This window comes from Bombus affinis, chromosome 13 (genome assembly GCF_024516045.1).
Source record: "Bombus affinis isolate iyBomAffi1 chromosome 13, iyBomAffi1.2, whole genome shotgun sequence".
Taxonomy (NCBI): Eukaryota; Metazoa; Arthropoda; class Insecta; order Hymenoptera; family Apidae; genus Bombus; species Bombus affinis.
Window position 1 is genome coordinate 7,396,790 of NC_066356.1, and position 19,988 is coordinate 7,416,777.

The 19,988-nt window shown below is 39.9% G+C and overlaps 1 protein-coding gene and 2 long non-coding RNA genes across 5 annotated transcripts in view; 2 read left to right on the forward strand and 1 right to left on the reverse strand.

Moving 5' to 3' along the window:
- Positions 1-19,988, forward strand: part of LOC126922972 (uncharacterized) — a 299,653-nt gene that overhangs the window by 203,623 nt on the left and 76,042 nt on the right. The window lies entirely within an intron of this gene.
- Positions 1-19,988, reverse strand: part of LOC126922909 (uncharacterized) — a 34,915-nt gene that overhangs the window by 5,889 nt on the left and 9,038 nt on the right. For all 3 annotated transcript variants that reach the window (XM_050735851.1, XM_050735853.1, XM_050735852.1), the window contains 2 exons: positions 8,827-8,940; positions 7,841-7,927 (listed from right to left, as the gene is read on the reverse strand). In XM_050735851.1, coding sequence (XP_050591808.1) covers positions 7,841-7,927; positions 8,827-8,940 — 201 coding nt within the window. The remainder of the gene's footprint in view (positions 1-7,840; positions 7,928-8,826; positions 8,941-19,988) is intronic.
- On the forward strand, positions 7,842-8,764 carry LOC126922974 (uncharacterized). Its single transcript, XR_007713013.1, has 2 exons — positions 7,842-7,964; positions 8,041-8,764. It is a non-coding gene; the product is annotated as an uncharacterized LOC126922974 (long non-coding RNA).

Consider the following 19,988-nt stretch of genomic DNA (forward strand, 5'->3'; position numbering starts at 1 on the left):
TTAAGCTTAAACGTTACGGCCCTAGGGTTAGTTGCCTTTATGTGTACCTTCCACCGGGGTACAGAAGCTTTAAGGGATGATGTATTATCGAGCAGCATGTTCAAAATGTGCTCCGCTGTTTTAACCACCCCACACGTCGGGTTACGCGTTCGTGTTATTTCTCGATACTTGTCGTGTTTGAAACTTGGCCAGAGAAGCTTGTGGTTGACTAATTTTTAGAGCTATAATATCGTCTAATGATTTTAATAAAAGATGTAATTGAAAATATTGCGATAATCTTTGCAAAAAGTAGTTTATATTGGCAGCTAGTAGTATGAGTCAATGATATGGTAGACAATCGTTGAAAGTAACGATTAGAGATAATTAGTCGGAATAAATTATTGTATAATAAGGTAACACAGACAGTCTCATTAAAGTGAATCGTGAATGAAATATACTGATCGAGTCAATTTCGTTAAAATTGAAAATGGTAGAATTATGATAATCTTGGTAAAAAGTAATTTCTACCGCGAATTAGTAGTACGAAGCAATGATATCGAAAATCAGATATTGAAAGTCGGATATTGGAAATAATAATATAGAAAATAGCTGTGCGTAATAAATTACTAAATAATAAAAACGGCTTACACAGCTTTGTTGCAGTCTATCGCGTATGAAGTATCCAGTAGTATGTATCGATGATACGTAAGACACTCATTGGAAATAACCTTGTTATACCAATTTCCGAAATGTTTCCCTTTCACAAAATAAATAGAAACATATCTAATATATCATTTCGAAATATAATAATGTTAATTTTAATCCCTTAACATTTACATAAACATCTACATGTGTTCTTTCCAGAACTCAGTAAAATATGAATTCTTAAGAATTGGACATTTCATATGTTCCCACCTACTGAACATACGATTAAAATCTACCCACATAGAACAAACGCTATAACTGAAAATACAATAGAAAACGTTAAATCTCTTTCTTTCCTTAATTACACAGCGATTAAGAAAACAGAAAACGAACAAGAGAAAAAGTACGTCGCCCGCCCCCAGATTCTTTCCATCTTCCCTGAAACTCTAAGCCGTGAGATCCAGAAGCGAATTACGTTTGTCATAGCTAGAAGAAAGAGAAAGAGAGCGGAGGAAAGGAGAGTGAGAGCCGTCGGGAAACTTAGGGGGCGGCGTTTAAAGACGTTGGGCTAAAGGGTGACGGGCAGGCTCGAAAGTAAAGAGTAAAGCCGGTTCCGTTCGGGTTGCTTGCTTAAAACCCCTCCGGGCGGCAACCAGCCAGAGATACATAATAAATTAATTCGCGTATTTTCCTGTCCTCCTTATCTATTCAAATCTATGCAAAACAGGAGTTAAAACGCCCTTCTTACTGCTAAGGCGTTAACCCTTGTGTAGCTTGCTCGCTCAACCTCCCCCCTCTCTCTCTCTCTCTCTTTTCAGCTTCTTCTCTAACTACCCCCGCCGTCCCTCTAACCTGCCGCCGACCCACCACCCCCAACCCCCGTTTCCCACGTCCTAGCCTCTCGCTACCGACGGTCGGATGTCTTTGCACACCCACCCTTTGCGCCCGTTCTCATTATCGCGTCGCAGCAACCCCTAAAATGCCACCCTGGAAAGGTCCCTGGCACCGATCTAAGCTCTGCGAGGAGATATTTCGAGAAAGGACGAGAAAATTGTTGTCTCTCTCGCTCTCACCCTTCGTACACCAACCTTTCATCCCCTCTCATCCTCGGTGCCTGTTTCCTTCTCTTATTTACGCTTGCATCCTCTTTGAAGTTACGGATAAAAACGGCCAACTTTTCGTAACGTTCATTGTACAGGTTTCCTCGCTACCCTTTCGAGTCACGTCTATCCGTCGTATTCTTCGCTCGTTCTTTGACTAGATACGGTTATGTACAAGGAAATAGAAATTGACGAGTTTCGAGATGCCGATTCCATCCAAATACTTTTTCGGGTCACGAGTGACAATCTCTTAGGGGAGGCTCGATATTTTAGGAGGAGGGAGACGCAAGGTGTTTCTGAAGAAGTCGAGGCTGGCTAAGTTTTACATTTTAGTCGCTTAATATTAAATTAGAATTACATTATGAAATATTATAATATACAAATTATTTGTCTGCATAAGAAGGAGAGGTTGCAAGTCATTTAAATATAACAAAAGAGTTACAACTCGAAAAAATGTTGGGTGACGCTGACGTAACCAAATGGCTTTCTTTAGTTGCAATTTGAAAATTAAAAGAGACGTCGAGTAACATGTATGTCGACTAATTTCGAATGAATTAAGAACTCGTAAGAAATGAAATTATGCAGAAGTAAATTAGAAATTGACAAGGTCGTATGTAAATTCATTAAATTCATTTACCGTCTTTTTGTGTTTACGGGTTCTCGTGTCATTATAAGATAAAAGAGATAGAGGAAACGATAGAAGTTAGGGAACGAAGAAGGACAGAGGGTATCATTAGTTACCGTCGCCACGACCGAAAGTTCCTGGTCACCAGGGCTGATTAAAAGACGAGACGCCCCAGGAGGCTCTTGCAAGACACGCAGGAGGGTGAAATGTGACGCGAATTTAAAGGATCCGCCGTGATTTGACGCTGGGGTGGACAGAGGCAACCCTTAAAAAGGGAACCTTTAAGGATCCTGCACCGCACTCGTCAAGGGTTACTCGCTTCTCCGTGGACGTGAAAGGATCCTTTAAGAAGGACTCGGGTTCCGTCTGAAAATCGACACCCTGCCTTTCGATTAGGGGCTGGTTTCTTCGGAAACTCGGAACTGAACTAAATAAACTAATTAAGATATTCTATGGAATATTCTATAGATAGAATATAATATTCTATAGATTCAACGTAGAAAAGGTGTGTGAAATTTCTTGGAATTTGTTTCGTTGTAAAATTGACAAAATTTAAGTTGTCCACACACATATATACACACACATGTGTATAAGTCAAAGAAAGACGCACAGCAGTTTCCTTATCGTTCACACAGTGAATTTTATAAGATTAAAGTTAAAAAGATCATTCGAAATAATCATTTTCAAACACGAGTACAATACAACGAATGAAAGAGCTTGCCGATGTTTTCATTTGAAAAAACTGTCGATGGCCTCGAAAATAATCACGATGGAAAAATATTATTAACTGCAATTCTAGAGCGACTAAATTTCTCCTGACACAATTCTTCGTATCAAATCGCACAAGTAACTAAAATATTAATGAACCCAAAATGAATAAAGCTCCTTGTATATTATAACATTCGTTTACGTATATCTCTGTTAAACTCCTTGTGTCATGATTTACGGAGTCATTTCTAGTAGTTCGTACTGCAAAATCCTGTAAAATGAACTGAACAATCAGATCGTAGATCTAAAACGCGATCCACCTTCTGTTTTCCACAATCGATTAGGCCATATCGAATTTCCAAAAGAAGCAATACATGGAGGGAGAGGAAATGAAGGAAAGAGAAGAAAACGAGCGGTCCTCTTTAAAGAAAGCTCGCGAAGATCTACTGTAAAACGATCCGTGAAACGAAGGCGCGCGACAGTTTTAAACTGAACGCTCCTAACAATCTCCCCCAAATGAGGTAAAGGCCACCTTATTGAAACAGGGGTTGCGATTTTTCCGGCGCAACCCCCAACCCCTGGTAGGCGGTTAATTGACACTGGAGGGTGGAAAGAGGTGGAACAACGGAACTCGGGGTGAGTTGGGAATCGAGCTGCGCGAGCTGTTCTTGTTAACTCGAATCCCTGGCTGCTCTCGCGATTTTTCATCCCCTTAGCTAGATTGACAAAGACGCCCTCCCGGGAGCCACGTGATCGGCCTGTTTTCGTTCTTCGGACAATCTCAACGAGGATCTTCTCGCGTGTTGCCACTCACCGAATACATTAATTTTCCTCGTGTTTCCTCCACCCTGTCGCTGCCCGTTCTGAAATTCAATCGTCCAACTGTGCAACAATCTGATCGAGAAGGGATGATCTTTCAAGATAAAGAGTTCCGAAGAAAAATATGAAAGATAATCAATAGCTAGAAATAAGATGATTATTTTTTAAGAATTCGCTAAAATTTGGAACGTTCTTCTTGCGTGAAGATTAGTTTCAATAATGAAACTTCAAATGACGAATCGATAAATCCTTGAACGAAGACTTTTTGACTTTCTGCTAATAATTGCAGGAAAGAAGAATCAATCCAAAGACGAATGAAGAATTGAAAAACACAGTCAGTTACATATATCTTTCGTTTATAAATATACAGACATCTGGTTACATGTGAGATATGATGATTCATCCGAATTAATAAGAATTAATGCATTTATATAAGATAATAGCTCGGAAATTTAAAAAAGTTATTTATTACGATTAATACTGCAAAATCTAGTAGTATAAGAGTCACGTGAATAGTTTAACAATCGTACGTTGGTCTTCACGATCCTCTAATCGCATTGAATAAATATTGAACAAATTAGATACAGAACACAGAGAAGTTTTCTTAAAAATCAAACTGGAATCTCGGTTCAAGTAATAACAAATACAACAGAAAAATTAATAGTATGAGTGACAGGATCGGTCAACCAAAAGCAGTAATCAAGGAATGTAGTGGATATAAGTGAAAGAAAGAATTCGATCTTGTCACGCATGAAGATAGAAAAGAGGTTTGATCGCAACATCGAATACATGGATTCTTCATTTGCCTGACATTCTATAATCTCAAGCAAGTAATAATTACTTCGCGAGCTTTTAATCATTTTCTAGCAATTTAAAGCTAATTTAGATAATAGTCTTCAAAGTTTTTAACGATTAAAAAGCGAGATGGCAATCCCAAAGCTTTTAATAATTTTCTAGTAACTTCTAAGGTTAACCTCACTCTTCATAAGCGTTCTGATACTTATAAGCGAGAGTTAAATTCAAACACAGTTGCTACAAGTATCCAGATACCGACGAACAATTACTATTGTATACGTCGCTTCTTGAACACCTTCAAAGAAACAGGACAAAAGAAAAGAAAATTCAAGGATGGAATAAAGACAGACTCTGTACCGGACTTCGATGGTCCTCAGGGATAGCATAAAATTCGAGCCTCCCCTCGAGCTAGGCCCGAACGAAATTTAATAACATCCCCCTAGTTACACCTCAATGGGCACCTTAACAACCCCTGGCTCGGTGTAGCCAGCCGTCTCTCGCTGCTTCTCTTTCCCCTTTCCTCTCCTTATCAACCCCCGGACGCGGATATCTAATAAACCAGCTCTTGAAACGCGTCTTTATCCGAACAACGATAGGCTATAGCCCCTTTGCTGTTGCAAAGGATGGGCGAAAGTTGAAACGCTTGTCCGACTGACCCCAGCGGCGAACTGGACAGAGGCGCAACCTATGCGCTGACCGTCGAACTACCAGCGAAAGGGTTGAAAAAGTGGTGGACACGAGCTTGGAATAAACCGATCGATATGAGGGTGATGTCGGTCGCGACTGCGACCCAGTTACGCGACAGCGCGTTTCCTTCGAAGGAGAATTGAATTTGTCGTGGAAGGGTGGTTAAGGAACTGGCGAACGAACATTCTTCCTCGTGGTACGTAAGGGTTGTGCTTGAAGTACAAGGGTGAAGACGCTGTTGGTTAGAAATCGAAGAAATATTTTTCTAGAAGCGGAAGATCGAGACTTTGCAAGCTGAATATCGAGTGTGATGAGATTTTTGACGAAAGTACAATCTTTTTCACGCACAGTTGGTTGTCGAGTTTTGTCGCAAAAGAATAAAAACACTCGCGTGTAATCGTATTTTTAGATGATAACAATTCCTGTAGAAGACTACTACTGCGGACAACTTTTGAGTAAAAGTGGAACTTCTACATGGTGGATTACGAAGCTCCACTTCAAAAGAAATGCAAAGACTCGTAGCTATACTCTATTTTCGGATGAGAATATCTTTAATGTAGGACAAAGCTAAAACCAGCACACGTGGTAAAATAGTCGTTGAAACTGTTCCCTGCGTGCGTCATGTACGTTTCGATGCTGAAATGTGTTTTTATAAAAAGAATATTGAAACAGGTACGAAGATAGATCAGAGAACAGTGATCCTATCGCAAAACCTTAAATACGAGCACGACCAACCTTATCAAGAGTAATTCCAACAAAGTTAATCCTACCTAGGACAAGCAAGTTCGACAATGGCAAAAATAGAACTGACGAAGTCGTTGTTCCTCCACGTCGTACCCTATCCTCTTCTATTTTGCTGCCACAGCCGGCGTTCTCCGCAAAATATCCAACGCGGCGAACTTCCATCGCGCAGCTCGGTAATTCGATTTAGCCGTGCTGTATAGCCGCGTTACGACACGAGACTGTGCGACACTTCCGCTCAGCGATTACCGTGGAACAATTTTATGCAGCCGACCTGGAAATTGTTGCGTCCGTCCTCGTTAGCTGAAATTACTATGGGAAATCTGAAGGAAAGAAGAAGAGGAGAAAGTCGACGGGGGCGCGGTCCTTGATTGAGTAGACCACGGGGGTGGTAGGACAAAAGGGAGGGTTGGAAAGGGTGGATAGAGAGAAAGAGAGGGAGAGGAAGAGAGAGAGAAGGGGATGGATAGGAGCGCAGAGACGAGAAATCGACGGCAGGACTGCTACTCCGCACTACCCCCGGGGGCAGGCAGGGGAGAGAAGCTCCGTTAAGCCGCTTATCATGCCGAAACAATACACTGTCGGTGCACCAGTATCAGTAGCCGACCCTCGCTGCTCGAGGCTAGTCCCATCAAAATTTCGAGCTTCGAACGAATTTGAATTGGAATCCGCGCCGCCAAACTAGCTCGTCGAATGCGCCGCCACCGGAAATCGCCGCTGCAACCGGCCGCTCGCTCTGGCTTTCTCGTGCGGTAATAAATCGACAAAAATGGATGCTTCAGAGATGAAACTTTCTGTGTTTGAGGTAATAGAGACTTGTGGTATCGAGACATTACTCGTATTCGATCTTTTAAAGATCGGGATAGAAGCCTGTGATGCAGTTGCTCGTGCGACGATAAATTGACAAAAATGGATGCTTCAGAGATGGAACCTTCTAGTGTTGAAAATAACGAAGACCTGCGGTACCCGGGATTAACCATATTCGATTTTTTCGAGGCCCAAGATGACAGAGGTCTGGAAATATATGGATTTTAGTAATTCATCGGCGGACCGGTTACAAATTCTTTCGACTATCGAGAAGTTACTAGATATAAAAAGTCGAGTTAATCTTACTTATTCGTTGGCAAGCTGGTCGCAAATTCTTCGCCTTTGTCTACCAAACAGAACCAAACTTAGAAAATCAAGTTTGATAGTTCCAATATTAATTTTAGTCGTTTGCTGATAGCCACTGGCGAATTTCACCACGATTTACCAAAACGTATCTAAACCTAGAGAATCGTCGTGACGATGAAACCACCGAATGTTCCTTCCGTTCCTCTCCAACTGCCATGTAAAGTCAAAGTATGGGCCTAGCGGCTGTTTCCCTCGAAGACGATCGGAAATTTCAGTAGCACGAGAAGTCGCTCGTCAAACGGGGCGCAAAGTTTCGGCGAAGAGTGGCGTCGACAAACGAAAGGCCGGGGCTTAATCAGAGTCTTCTCCACTTAGACGCCCCGTGGCAAAACTCAATTTTGAGTCGGCGCCTGCCGACGCTCAATTTTGACACCCTTCGTAGCCACCAAGCAAGCCAAGACTGAGTGGAGCAAGCTTGCCTTCGCGACATCGGCAAAGGGGATGATGCAGGGTTGTAAACTTAGTTATCCGGTTGGAGCTGGAGACGAGCTACGAGGTGGATGCTGTACTATGTGCCATGCCGGCAGGTAGCAGATCTGGACGGAGTGTTCTATCGGCAGACACTTACCGGACAATTTGAATCCCAGAGGATCCTGAGGGTGGCCGAAAGGGAACGGCCTGGGCCCGAAGTGGAAGGGATGAAAGGCCTGGTGTCCTGAAACGCAACGTGAATTCGTGTGGTATATTATAACGTGTGTTCTTTTTCTAATCTGAAGTGATATGGGGCGAGACAAATCACTGACTTTCGTTTCTCATATCTTTTTACAGACTTCACAACAGCGTTTGAACATCCTGCGATGTAAATTGTCCACTTGTTAGCTGAGCTCTTTATTAGTCATTTCTACAATTTGTTAACATTTTTAGTTGACCAGTGACTTTCATTCTTTGTATTCTCTTCGTACATTCTTACTGTTCTCAATATCTCTTTCAAATTTGATATTTTTACGATGTAAGCTATTCGATAATTGTTACTTGAGCTTTCTATGAGTTTACTACAATTTATTACGACTATTGTATAATTGGTTATCAGTATTTGTTTATCCAGTGATTTGAGCCGTACTATACTAGTTGAAGTTGGGAAGTATTAGCTAAAGAAATTGTAAGGCAACGGATTAAGGTTTGGTGGAGTTTCAGTGAATATCAGTAATTTTTGAAGAAGATTTCTATTTTTCTTTTCTTCTTCTTTTTAGAAATTTTGCGTCCAAAAATGAATGGCGTTAAAAAGAAATACAACTATTAGGTATGCGCAGTAATAGAAAAAAGAAGGATAGTTTGTTAGTTGGTGAATTAATTGTCACTTGCATTATCACATTACTTGCATCTAATTAAGTGCAGATTTCCATCCAAGTAAATTCATATTTATCTATTTAAGAGAATAAAAGTATTCGAAAATGTAATTAAATTTTGTTGAAAGAGTTAGCTTTTTTAAATTTGTACTTCGTAATAACCCGGTCCAAATTTTCAAAAATATAAGCAGGTGATTAAACGTTTATTGTGTCTGTTCAAGTTTAAAAGCTGAGTTACCTACTGCTGGTAAAACCCTGTAACACTTACTTGTCTTTGACCTGGGTTCTCTTGGTCCATCGACGGTGACCTTGATCGCCTTCGACAGAGTGGCTATTTGAGGTGGCGATGTTTGTAGCATAATCGTCAAGGTGAAGCTCTTCCCTGGAACAAAAGCAGAGACTTAAAACAGGATGTTGACGGAATTATCGCCAGGCGGTAAAACGAGATCACTCCTCAGTTTCCTGGCAACTTCTTTCGATTCTAAAGATAATAAAAAATTCATGTAGTACTATTATTCAAGATAAGAAACGTAAAAAGGACAAAGGACAAATCCAATAAATTTTCTGAAGCTGAGAATTCCCGGAATTTAAAGCGAATTATTGAAAACAAGATTTGTCTGTTTCTTTTCGATTCTTCGCGCGCTTTCACACTATTTCATCATTATAAATACAAGAAACCTCGTTTATAGTAAATAGGAAATTAGTACAAGGAACTACAAGTACAAGTAGATACAAGAGTACAAGAATTTAAATAGAAGGATAAAGATATAAGAATGTTGTACAAAATGAATGTATAATACTTCACTTGAAGTTTATACAAAATGATTCGCAATTAAATGAGTATATAGAACTACAAACTCACAAATTTAAAGTATATGATAATATACCTCTGCGAAACGCATTCTCACTAAAAAACATATCTACCTTCAAATAAAAAAAACAATCACCAAAAATTGGCAAACAAGCAAACCAAATTCTTCGACGAGGAGAAACGCTCAGAAAAAAAAACCTGGGAATATTCTTACACGACTTTCGTCGAAGCGCAACAAACATCCCTAACGACAAAACCACCCCTAGCACGCGCCTTGCCAACGCGTTTTTCGCGAGAAACGCGGCCAACTGTTGGCGAAAACGGCGACGCGCGTTCGCGGGGTGCGTTCGCTGGAAACAAAACACAAATGTGCCGGAAGTAAGGGGTGAACGAGTGGCGCCGCTGCGTCGATGTTTGCCCTGAATCGGCCGGAATATGTTAATGTCGAGGGGGGAGGGCTAAACGCGAGCCCACCCCCCCGACAAATGTACACGGCCGTTTGTTACGCGCGATTTCGTCCTCTCCACCTTTTCCACCGATACCCGGCCTGTCGACCGGTTCGATCGCTCGATCCACGGCCGTGATGCCCCTGTCAAACCTTCGTCGAGATGCAGCCTGTCGCTTCAATCAGCGGCAGCTCGATTTTTCTGCCTCAAATTTTGTCGTCGACGTTTCGAATCCGCTGATGCATTAACAGATTATGCTTGTAAAAGGTATCTTTTGTGAGATAGAAAAGATGTACATTTTGAAATTGAGAAATACGGGTTCAAAGAAGACTACATTTTTGCTGCTTCTTAATAAGACGAGATGCGTTGGATAATTAAATTGTTGGATAAAATGAGCAAAGTATAATAGCTTTTATGGAAATTTTACATTAGAACTACCAAAAGAGTCAAAGTGTTTCCAGCGGGGTTTTGGATTTTCCTTTTTTACAGTTATTGGTAATATACAGGTGATTTTGTTAATATTAATATTGATTTTTATTTAGACGATGTTTAGATGATAAATCTATATAATCATGTCGCTAAACTAAATGAAATATCTATTTACTTTGATCAATATCGCTTAAATTATATAATTTAATTACATATTAAAAGTTCTTAATCTTTAATCCTTAACCTTGCTACATTCTTCTGGTCATTATCGGTGCAATTGTATTTTTATAATGTTAAAGTGTATCTATAGTTTGTGCAAAACACGAAAGAACTGCTAAGAGTATAACACGACTTCTCGTTCCAATTCTATATTAAACATTTTCTTAAAACGTTAACAATTTTTCTGCTTATTAAAACAAAACTGAGACTGAAGTATAAAAATTCAAATATTGTAACAAGAGTAACGAGTTGCCTGTATTTTTGTAATTACCATACGAAGACCGCAGATGAAAAACATGATAGTCATATTTTCTTCTTTCGTAGGAAAGCCATTTCGAAGTTGCAGCAAGTTGCTGGCCAATATTACAGAGTTTAAACGAATGTTACGCAGTTGTTACCCGATTCCACGCCAAAACTATTATTTCATTTAATTATCGGATTAAATCCAATTCTAAAGAACATTTGTGAATCCAAGTTCAAATTTAACGTTTGACACACATAAAATTATCGATAATGAACGCGTATCCATAAAACAGAATCACTGTTAACTATCAACAATGTACCGATATTCACTAATATTCACTAACATTCACTCGTAAAAGTATTTTACAAATTAAACGCACGAAGGAAATGATCATCGATTTTCAACTTTCAGCCAAGATTTTTTAACGTCGATTTGACGATCAGCTGGGATACATCGACGGAGGGTCAGAGGCTAAACGATGAAATAAAAGCTGGCACTTATGCGAGTTTTCGTGCTACGAGCGCCGAGTTATACGGCTTATAATGGGGTCGGCGTGCATACACGCACGCGGTTGCGCAGTTTTATTTTATGGCGGCGTGGCTTGGACGGCAAACGACCGGGTTTTTACGGTGAACCACGACATTTAACCGGCTTACCGCCGTCGTCCAGCGAAATATTCAACTCCGGACGTTTAACGTCACCCAGGAAACGTTCTGCTTCTCCACGTGTTCCGTTTCGTGATGCGAACATTCTTGTTTCTAACCCTTTGAAATACTTCAATTTGCTTCGTAAAATATTTGTGATCAAGTGACGAGCCTGCATTCGCAACACATTTTTTTAAATACGATTGGATCGTGATATTTCAAAATGACAAGATCGTACAAGTTGGTTCGAATCTCAGGACTAGGATAATTTATCAAGAAAAATTTAACCAATTTTGATGTTGTGAAAATTTCACTCTTTTAGGTATAACTTTATCATAAATGACAAATTGTTACTGGATATGTAGATTAGATGCACATCGATATTATTCAATTTATTTAGCATGACAGAACTAATTCACATAGTTCTTTTTACAAAAAAGATATCTTTATGAATAGCAATGATGCAAATAAAATTGCGCACGCAACAATTCTGCTCGCTCAAATGCTATTAAAAATATCTGAAAGCTATACAAAAATCACGTGTACATTCTCGATCATTATATTTCTCCAATTAGAGATAAAAATTCGACGTAGTTGTCGAGATAATTACAACATAAATTATATGAACAAAGTAGTGCATAGAGAAGACGTGGAGAAAGATTAATTAACAAACTCTGCCACTATAGACTTCGTTCATACACTTCAATTCCGGTAAAACAAGAAACAACGTTAAAAACGTTAAGCGAAAGAATTAAAAATAGAAACTAAATTAAAAAGGACAAAGTTTTCTAGTTGAAGCTCCTCTAATAGTAAAGTAATAAAAATCCACTATACGATACTCTTTCAAATGATTTAACTTTCGATTCGAGTAAAAAGCGATGACAAAAATTCATCGATGCTTTTTAATCCCTGGAATAAAATAGAAAAAAAACACAGTCGGGGTGAGGAAAAAAATTATTCGAAATAGAATACAGAGATTTCCGAGGGTGGAAGCGGAGGGCTAACAAGGCCAAAGTTTATTGCCGGTGCGGTGTCAGATTCGTGATGGCAGTGGCGGCGCGAATCGAGGGTGATGGCAGGCGTTTTGAGGGTGTTTATGAGGCATTATGTGTAACTCGCTGGAAGAACGATCCTCCCCCTTGAGGTCTGCTGCCCTCCACCTGTCTACGCTCGCCGAAATCGCAATTCGTTACGTGCTAAACGCTGCCTTTCCACGCATCAATCTGCGCCCTGTTGCAGCCTTCTGCATAATTTCTCAATTCAGCCTACATATTCTCCAAGCGTTCAATTTCTCAGGCCATATTGTCTATGAAAATTATCTTCCTTCTTTTCTCCAATTATTTCTGATCGAGTAATAAATTCCATTTCTTAAAAAATCGTGCTATTTTTGATGCAAATAACAGTATTTTTAATTCTTAACGAAGTAACAGAAATGGATAAGTCTTCGCGTTTCTGACTCAATGGAAGTAAATATTAATTTTGTAAGTTAATTGAGTTTGGTAAATTACAAAAGGCTGAAGTCAAATGTCAGCCAGTTTGAAATCTGAAAAAATATAAAAACTTGTCGAACCATATTGTCTTCGCGACTGTTCTTTAATGTTACGACTCGTCGACGTGTCGATTAGATCGTTGTTTCTTAAAAACGTGGCAACGTAAAATGCAACGAAAAATGGCATTTCCCTGACTGAAGCGATCGGCGAGACTGAAAAGTCTTCGTTGGGAATAAAAAGAGGGCCAGTCGATGGAAGCGTACACGAGCCTCATTTCGCCGCGATTCGGCCAGTCAAAACGTCAGAATCTTAAAACACGACAAACACTCTGAAATAACGATCCGAGCCACCCTCGGCTACGAGCTTCGCCGGTAAACAGGGGAGTTTTTAACACTGCATGATCCCTGGGCAAACTTAGGGTGTACGCGAACGTTCTCTCGTGTCTTCTCGCGGTGTGCAAATCCCTGTCGTGTAAATGGACGTAGACTATCGCGAGCCCGTAAACACGCGGCCATTATGCTTTTTTCTTGCCGTCGGAGGAGAATCTGCCGGCGATTCTTTTTACCGCGGTCGAAATACCAAAGCCGAGGGACTCCGTGGAAAGTAATTCCGTCGGGATTATCGAGGCCGAAGCGATCTTTTTTCTCGAACGAAAAATGTCTGGAAAATGAGCTATTGCTAAACTGTTTTGTCAACCAAACGTTTGAATGAAAATTAATGAAAAATAGGAATTAAAAGTGATTGGAGATGGATATTTGTGAATATTTACCATAAAAAATTCTGGCGTCCATATTGCATGCGTTATGCAAAACATTTTGAAATCTCACTGTGTATCATAATCATGTTAACAAAATTTAAAACCAATCTGAGAATTATTGAAATATTCGAACCACTCTAAATATTAAAGATAGTCCTGATTCAAATTTGAAGCTCGAAAAAGATCCTCCAATCCACATGTATGATTTCGCATCAATTCACGGAATTCTATCTTTCAACGTTCAAACTTGTGAAGAAGTTTACCTTTAATTACCAACAACGCTACGTAATACACCAGCGTTTGTTAGAAACGATCCGCGAAGAGGGAACGAGCGTAGATATACACCGAGACAAGCTACAAAAGGAAAGAGAAAGAGAGAAAACGAGACGAAGCTGGGCCTCGTTCACGGGTAATCGAAGCGCAACGATAGCGCGAGCGAGGAATCTCTCAGGCAGGACACGTCGACATCGAGTCGAGGATTCATCGGAGCGAGAGCACGGCGCACGGTTGAAAAGGGCCAGGAAAAACGTGGAGAGCGTGGAATTAGCATATGTAAAAAGAAACAGAAGGCCGGGTCCAGGCGCGTACGACGAGAGGAGCGGAGACCAGCAGGAAAAATAATGTTTAATCGGTAGAAAATCTCGGTGCAGTCATCCGCCGTAGAACTGTTTCTCCCTCTCGCTGGCCAAGCCCTCCCATCTCGTGTCTCCTGCGTGATCCTTTACTTGAGAGAGGGCTGGATTTTTTAATTTTTAATTGGGAAAAAACGTCGCTGAGGTGGTCGACGAAATCCACCGAATCCCTCTGTGAATTTCGACGACGTTTCTCCAACCCTTCGCTCCGCGCTGCCGATTTCTTGGTACCAGACAGGTCTTTTCACGGCTTATAAATTTATTCGTTCGATACGAATCTGATTAGGTACACGTCTAAATTCGCGGTGCAAGAGAAATCAGGATGATTCTATGATTCGAAGTAAAACGAAAATCAAGAACGACGTGATTTTATTAGGGGGCTCATCTCCTTGGAAAATTGAGTTTAAAAATTGGAAGGCTCGTTATAAAAAATGATCTCTCGAATATATCTATAAATCTGATCTTGTTCTATAAAAATCTATTCTGTTTGTCATGGAATCTACAAATTTACGATTTAATGAGGCATAATTCTTCTGCGATATAACTTATAGAAACATTCATAGTAATCATGTAATACGATGAACACTTTGTTTAAATAAGGACAGAAATACATTGTGCAAAAATTAAAGACGTTGAAACTTTATTTAGCTTTCCAGAAAGAAGCTCATAAGAACAACCTTCAGCCGATTGTTTGGTCCCATCCAGTTGGAACTATAGCAAATTCGCGTATAGTTGAACCACGAAATTGGGTCTACGGTATATTTCTAGTCGTTGGTTACAAGGAGCAAGTTTCTTCGGAGGAATTTACTTTGGCAGCAGGAACGAAGGGCAGGCGATTAATTAGAATAAGAGGGTGAGCGGTGTAAGTCACGCACGATCGAAGCGAAATTTCGGCAACGATGGTCGCAACAGCTGTTCCATGATCGCGGGAGTGGCGAGATCTGGAGGTCTATGAAAAAGAACCTCGACCCTCTTCAACGTCGACCGATCTTTACGACTTATTAAATCATTTCCACGCGTCTCTAACTTCGCTGAAGAGTTGAAAGTTCAGAGGAATATAGTCGAATGAAATGAAAGTTCCGTTCAGCGTGGAATCTCGAGCAACAGGAGTGTTTTACAATTCCACAAAACGATACTCGAAGGTTAATCGATAAGAGGAATATTTCGACCACTTTTTTCTTGAAAGAATTTTTTAGAAATGCTGCGATGAATAACAATTGGAAGAAGAATTTATAAAGAAAACTTTACCCTCTATGAATTATTTGAAGGATTGTCGAGAATAATATAAATCACAATCAGAAATAACAATCAGTGAATAACAGTTTAAAAACGAATGTTTAAAAAACATTATCACCCAAAAAATATTTCAGCTTTTCGATAGAAAATAAAGAATCTTTAGAGAACTTAACCACTTACGAATTATACCACAACAGTCATTAAATTAACCTAAAAATAATTACTGGTAATGATGGAGAATATTTTTTAAATTCTCTACGACGAATGACAATTGTACAAAGAACCTCCAAAAAAGCTTACCACCTTCTAGACTTGAAACTAGCTATCCTAAATCATGATCTAAAGCATTCCCATAATAATAATAATAGCGAAAAATGTCTAAAAATACTACTATGAATTTCTTCGAATTACAAAGTTACTTAAAATTACCCGAACCATCTACGACAACATTACCAATGATAATGACCTCGCCGATATGAAGAATTTTTTGCAAACGTTCCAATCAATAACAACCGTCCAAAGAAATCTTCAGCAAACTCTAGCACCCATGATCCCTACTACCTTGCACGCAACGAGTCAGCAACCCAGCTCGAAGATGATGAGATCGGCGAGTAAGAGTTGTCGAGAATCGCATGAATCACGGGCTAAAACAGCCCCACTAACAACACTAGTGGTATGAGTAGCAGGAGGAAGAGGAAGCAACGAGGACGAGTAGCGAATGCAATGCGCGAGGACATCGGTCAGGATCTGGCCTGTCGATAGTTGGAGCTTTGCCTCGGATTCTGCCGCCTCCGGCTCGGGGCCCGAGCACGTCATAAAACACAGGTAACTCCGGTATTTATGTCCGTCGTTTTTACGGGCGTCGCTGGCCACCGGCTCGCAGAGGCAGCCGAATCGCACACACGCGCGCTCGTCTCGCCGCCGCCTCGTGACTCTCTCCTAGGCAACAAGAGAGAGCTTCGCGCTAATCCCTGTCGGGAACGAAAGGGGTGGCCGAGTGATATACGCCTCTGCGCCGCTATGATAATATCCCCCCTGTCTCCACCTGCGAGCGACCGGGACCACCCTTTTGTTTCGCGACTTCCACCCCGGGTGCTCGACGAGACTTTTCTCCGCCAGAACTCCCACGTTTTCTGACACTCTAAGATTCGTTTGAGAAGACCTGCAGATTCGAGAATAATCGTGAACCCGCTGAAAGATACGCGAAACTTTGCAAACTATGAGGGTGAGATGGGAGAATGTTTGAGAAATATTATGACAGATTTATTTGAGATGCGATCGTCGATTTGTCGGTTGGCTTTGATAATTTTGTTCAATTTTTCCATCGTCGCTGATTAGTAGACTGCGGATATTTGTGCATCCATGGGGAATATAAAAGTGTAAAAGAGTGCAGAATGCACGTATTATGCGAACATATGCGTAATATGTAAAATAATATGGTCGTTATAATATTTTGTGGGTAGAAGAAATTTCTATACTGACTCCAATTTTTTAGTTAAGTTCATAGAATTATAAAATTTCATAAAAGTTTGCAGTATACTGATTATTTAATGACGCGTGTGTCTATGCTAATTTTTAACTATGGAGGTTAAGGAATTTCGGCCCTTTTGAAATCTCTGGAAACTATGGTGAAAAGATAGAACTCTATCTGAAGTACATTTATCGATTATTAAGAACATTGTTACATAGATATTATATGTATACAGGGGTATTATCAACTCTTTTATTACACATCTTTTTAGGGTTGATGATAGTTACTCTGGGATATTAATAGTACACAAAAGTTTATTTTGGATTCGTTAACATCTCACTTAGATGCTTCACTTAGATCTCTACAAATTTAGTTAGCTTAGAACGATTACGATCGATATTTAAGAGGAACTACATTGTTTTTCATACTTCAATTGACGTATCGTTTCATTCTCTATAAAAAAGCACTTGAGCCTAATAAATGTACGGATTCTTTTTTTAGAAGAACCTATTTCTACCAATTTTACATAATATTAAAGAATCTAAAAGATATCCTGTATATTGTAGTCATTCATAGCCATCGCCAATTGTATAAAATTATCACACTTTTTCATACTGCTAATGTTTCCAACCTTCTCCTATCCACCACCATATGTGTGACGCTTTGGAACTATTGTAATTTAGATTCAATTTCAAGCTGCGAAATATATAACACGCACTTGAGAGATAAGGTTACTCTATAAGGAATCTTTCATATTTTTTATAGCAAATTTCAATATCTACATCATTTGGCATGAAGTTGAAACATTCACGGGCGTCTATAGTATCACGGAATACTAAAATATTAATGGTACCATTAGTTAGGTGTTTCCTGGAGAAACGATTCTTTCTCTATCGATTAAAAGGACTGATTCGAATTTTTGCGAACAATGCTCGGTGGCTCGCCTTGACTAAAATCATTCCTCATCCGCAGTCGCAGTATTAAATTGGCATGGCGAAGCCCGCGAGCGAGCACGGAACAAATATTTACCCCAAAATGGTCAGTGAGCGCGGGCCACGTGCAAAATAACGGAGGCGAAAAAACGGGGAAAAATGTACACGGAATCCGTATATGAAGCGGCCGCTGCGACTCGTCTCTTCGCGGTATTATGCGCGATACACGACGTGACTCGCCTGCAAACATCATAAATTTTCCATTTATTTAGCAAATCTGTTTACCCGACTCCGTAGATGATAACGATTGTTATCGGTGTGTTATCGGTGATCGGTGATCGGTGATCGCATATTTTCCAGCAGACCGCCTGAAAAACGCGTGACCATCGACCGTTTTGTTAAAGTACGACGAACATATCACGGTCACAGGTGGAAATTATTCTGTGGAACAGGAAATTCGAAAATTTTCATTCGTTATACGAGAACGATTATTCGATGAAACCTTGCTCCGTTGTTTCAGATTGAGGTGGAAGTAACGTCTGGTGTTTTTTACAAATTTTTCATTTCTCTTGCTTTCCCTCTTTTCCGTATTTTGTTATCGATTTCCTTTTGAAGATGTAAAAAGCATGATAATATTTGCTTTATCTGGCATCGTGTTCAGTTTTAAAAACACGATAGTGGGAATGCCAGAGGCTGCAGTCTATAACTACATTAGCTACTCGATAAAACAAACTACGGTCCATCTGTTCCTCAATTTTTCCAAATGAATTACTCAAGCCAGATTCCTCAAATCTGACAATTCCAAAACTGCAAACAAAGTTTTATGAAAAATGGAGAGATATGAACCTGAAGATTTTCTAAGATCCAGTACGATAGTATTTTTCTGTTTTATTGAAATAGGGACAACGAATTGCATTAATAGTGATCTCACAGAAAACCGTCAGAAAAAATTAAATTCGCAGGAGACATCTCTACGACAAAAAGATTTTCCTGAAATTTCATGAAACTGTATGATCTAGATTGAACAAGAAATAGCGATGAAAAAAATTTTGAACGTACTCCTGAAGTTACCTTACACGATTACAACGTCGAGGAAAAGAATTCAATAACACGAATTATTTAAAAAAATTGCAAATAAAACATTGCGTTAATTCTGGTTTTAATAAGTTATCGAATTCATTCCTCAATAAGAAGCCAAAGAATATTTATTCTAACCGCCAAAAAATCAGAAAAAAAGATTCACGTATAACTAAAATCTTGGACCTAAAGGGAGGAAAACTTGCCTATGTATCGCAGCGTGGATGAAGAGGAACTACGTTAGAAGGGAATATTTCCGGCAGATTGGAATATCGGAGTTTCCCGGACACGCGGAAAACAATCTTGCATGATCCGTCACCCTCATAGAGGTTCTAGAAGCAAATCGTTGCGTTCGGCTGGTAGTTAGGGGCTGCCCGTAATACAGTAATGAGGGCTTACTGCCATGGAAACCAAAGCCGCTTACAGCCAACCACTCTACTCCCAACCACCCCCTGCCACCCCTTTGTCTCTCTCCCGCTCTATCACTCTGACCCGTCCTATTCTCTGATTTCCTATATATCCGCGATATCCTTCTCATCCGACGAGTTTCGCGAAAAAATTGTGAAAACCGTTCATGGACGTCCATTGTTTCTCCACGTTGCGTTGGTACGTTCATTTTTTCCCCACATATCAGAAAAGAAGATCGAGGGAAAAGCAGTAAGAGGTCCCATCTTTCCTGGTTGCTGGCTATCTTCTGAGAAAAGTGAAATTTAGTTCTGCATGCTGGTCGGCTCTGTTGGTACAGCTCGTCCTTAATCTGAATTTGTCTTGTACCTTTGAGTGTTTCGGCCGTGTCTTGTACACGATATGAACAAGATTTGATGGTGATTGCGTAGTTGGAAAGTAAATTGTAAGGGAAGGAAGATTTTATTATCCGGCTTTAGGTATTCCTCGTTTTAAACTCACTATGTCGGAAGCAATTATCAAAAATTCAGAAAGTTACATAGGTAATAGATAGCAGGGAGAAAATGTTGAATTAATAAAAGGTTATATACATCGAACGGATAAATAGACAGATATGTAAGAAGAAAGAAGACTTAAA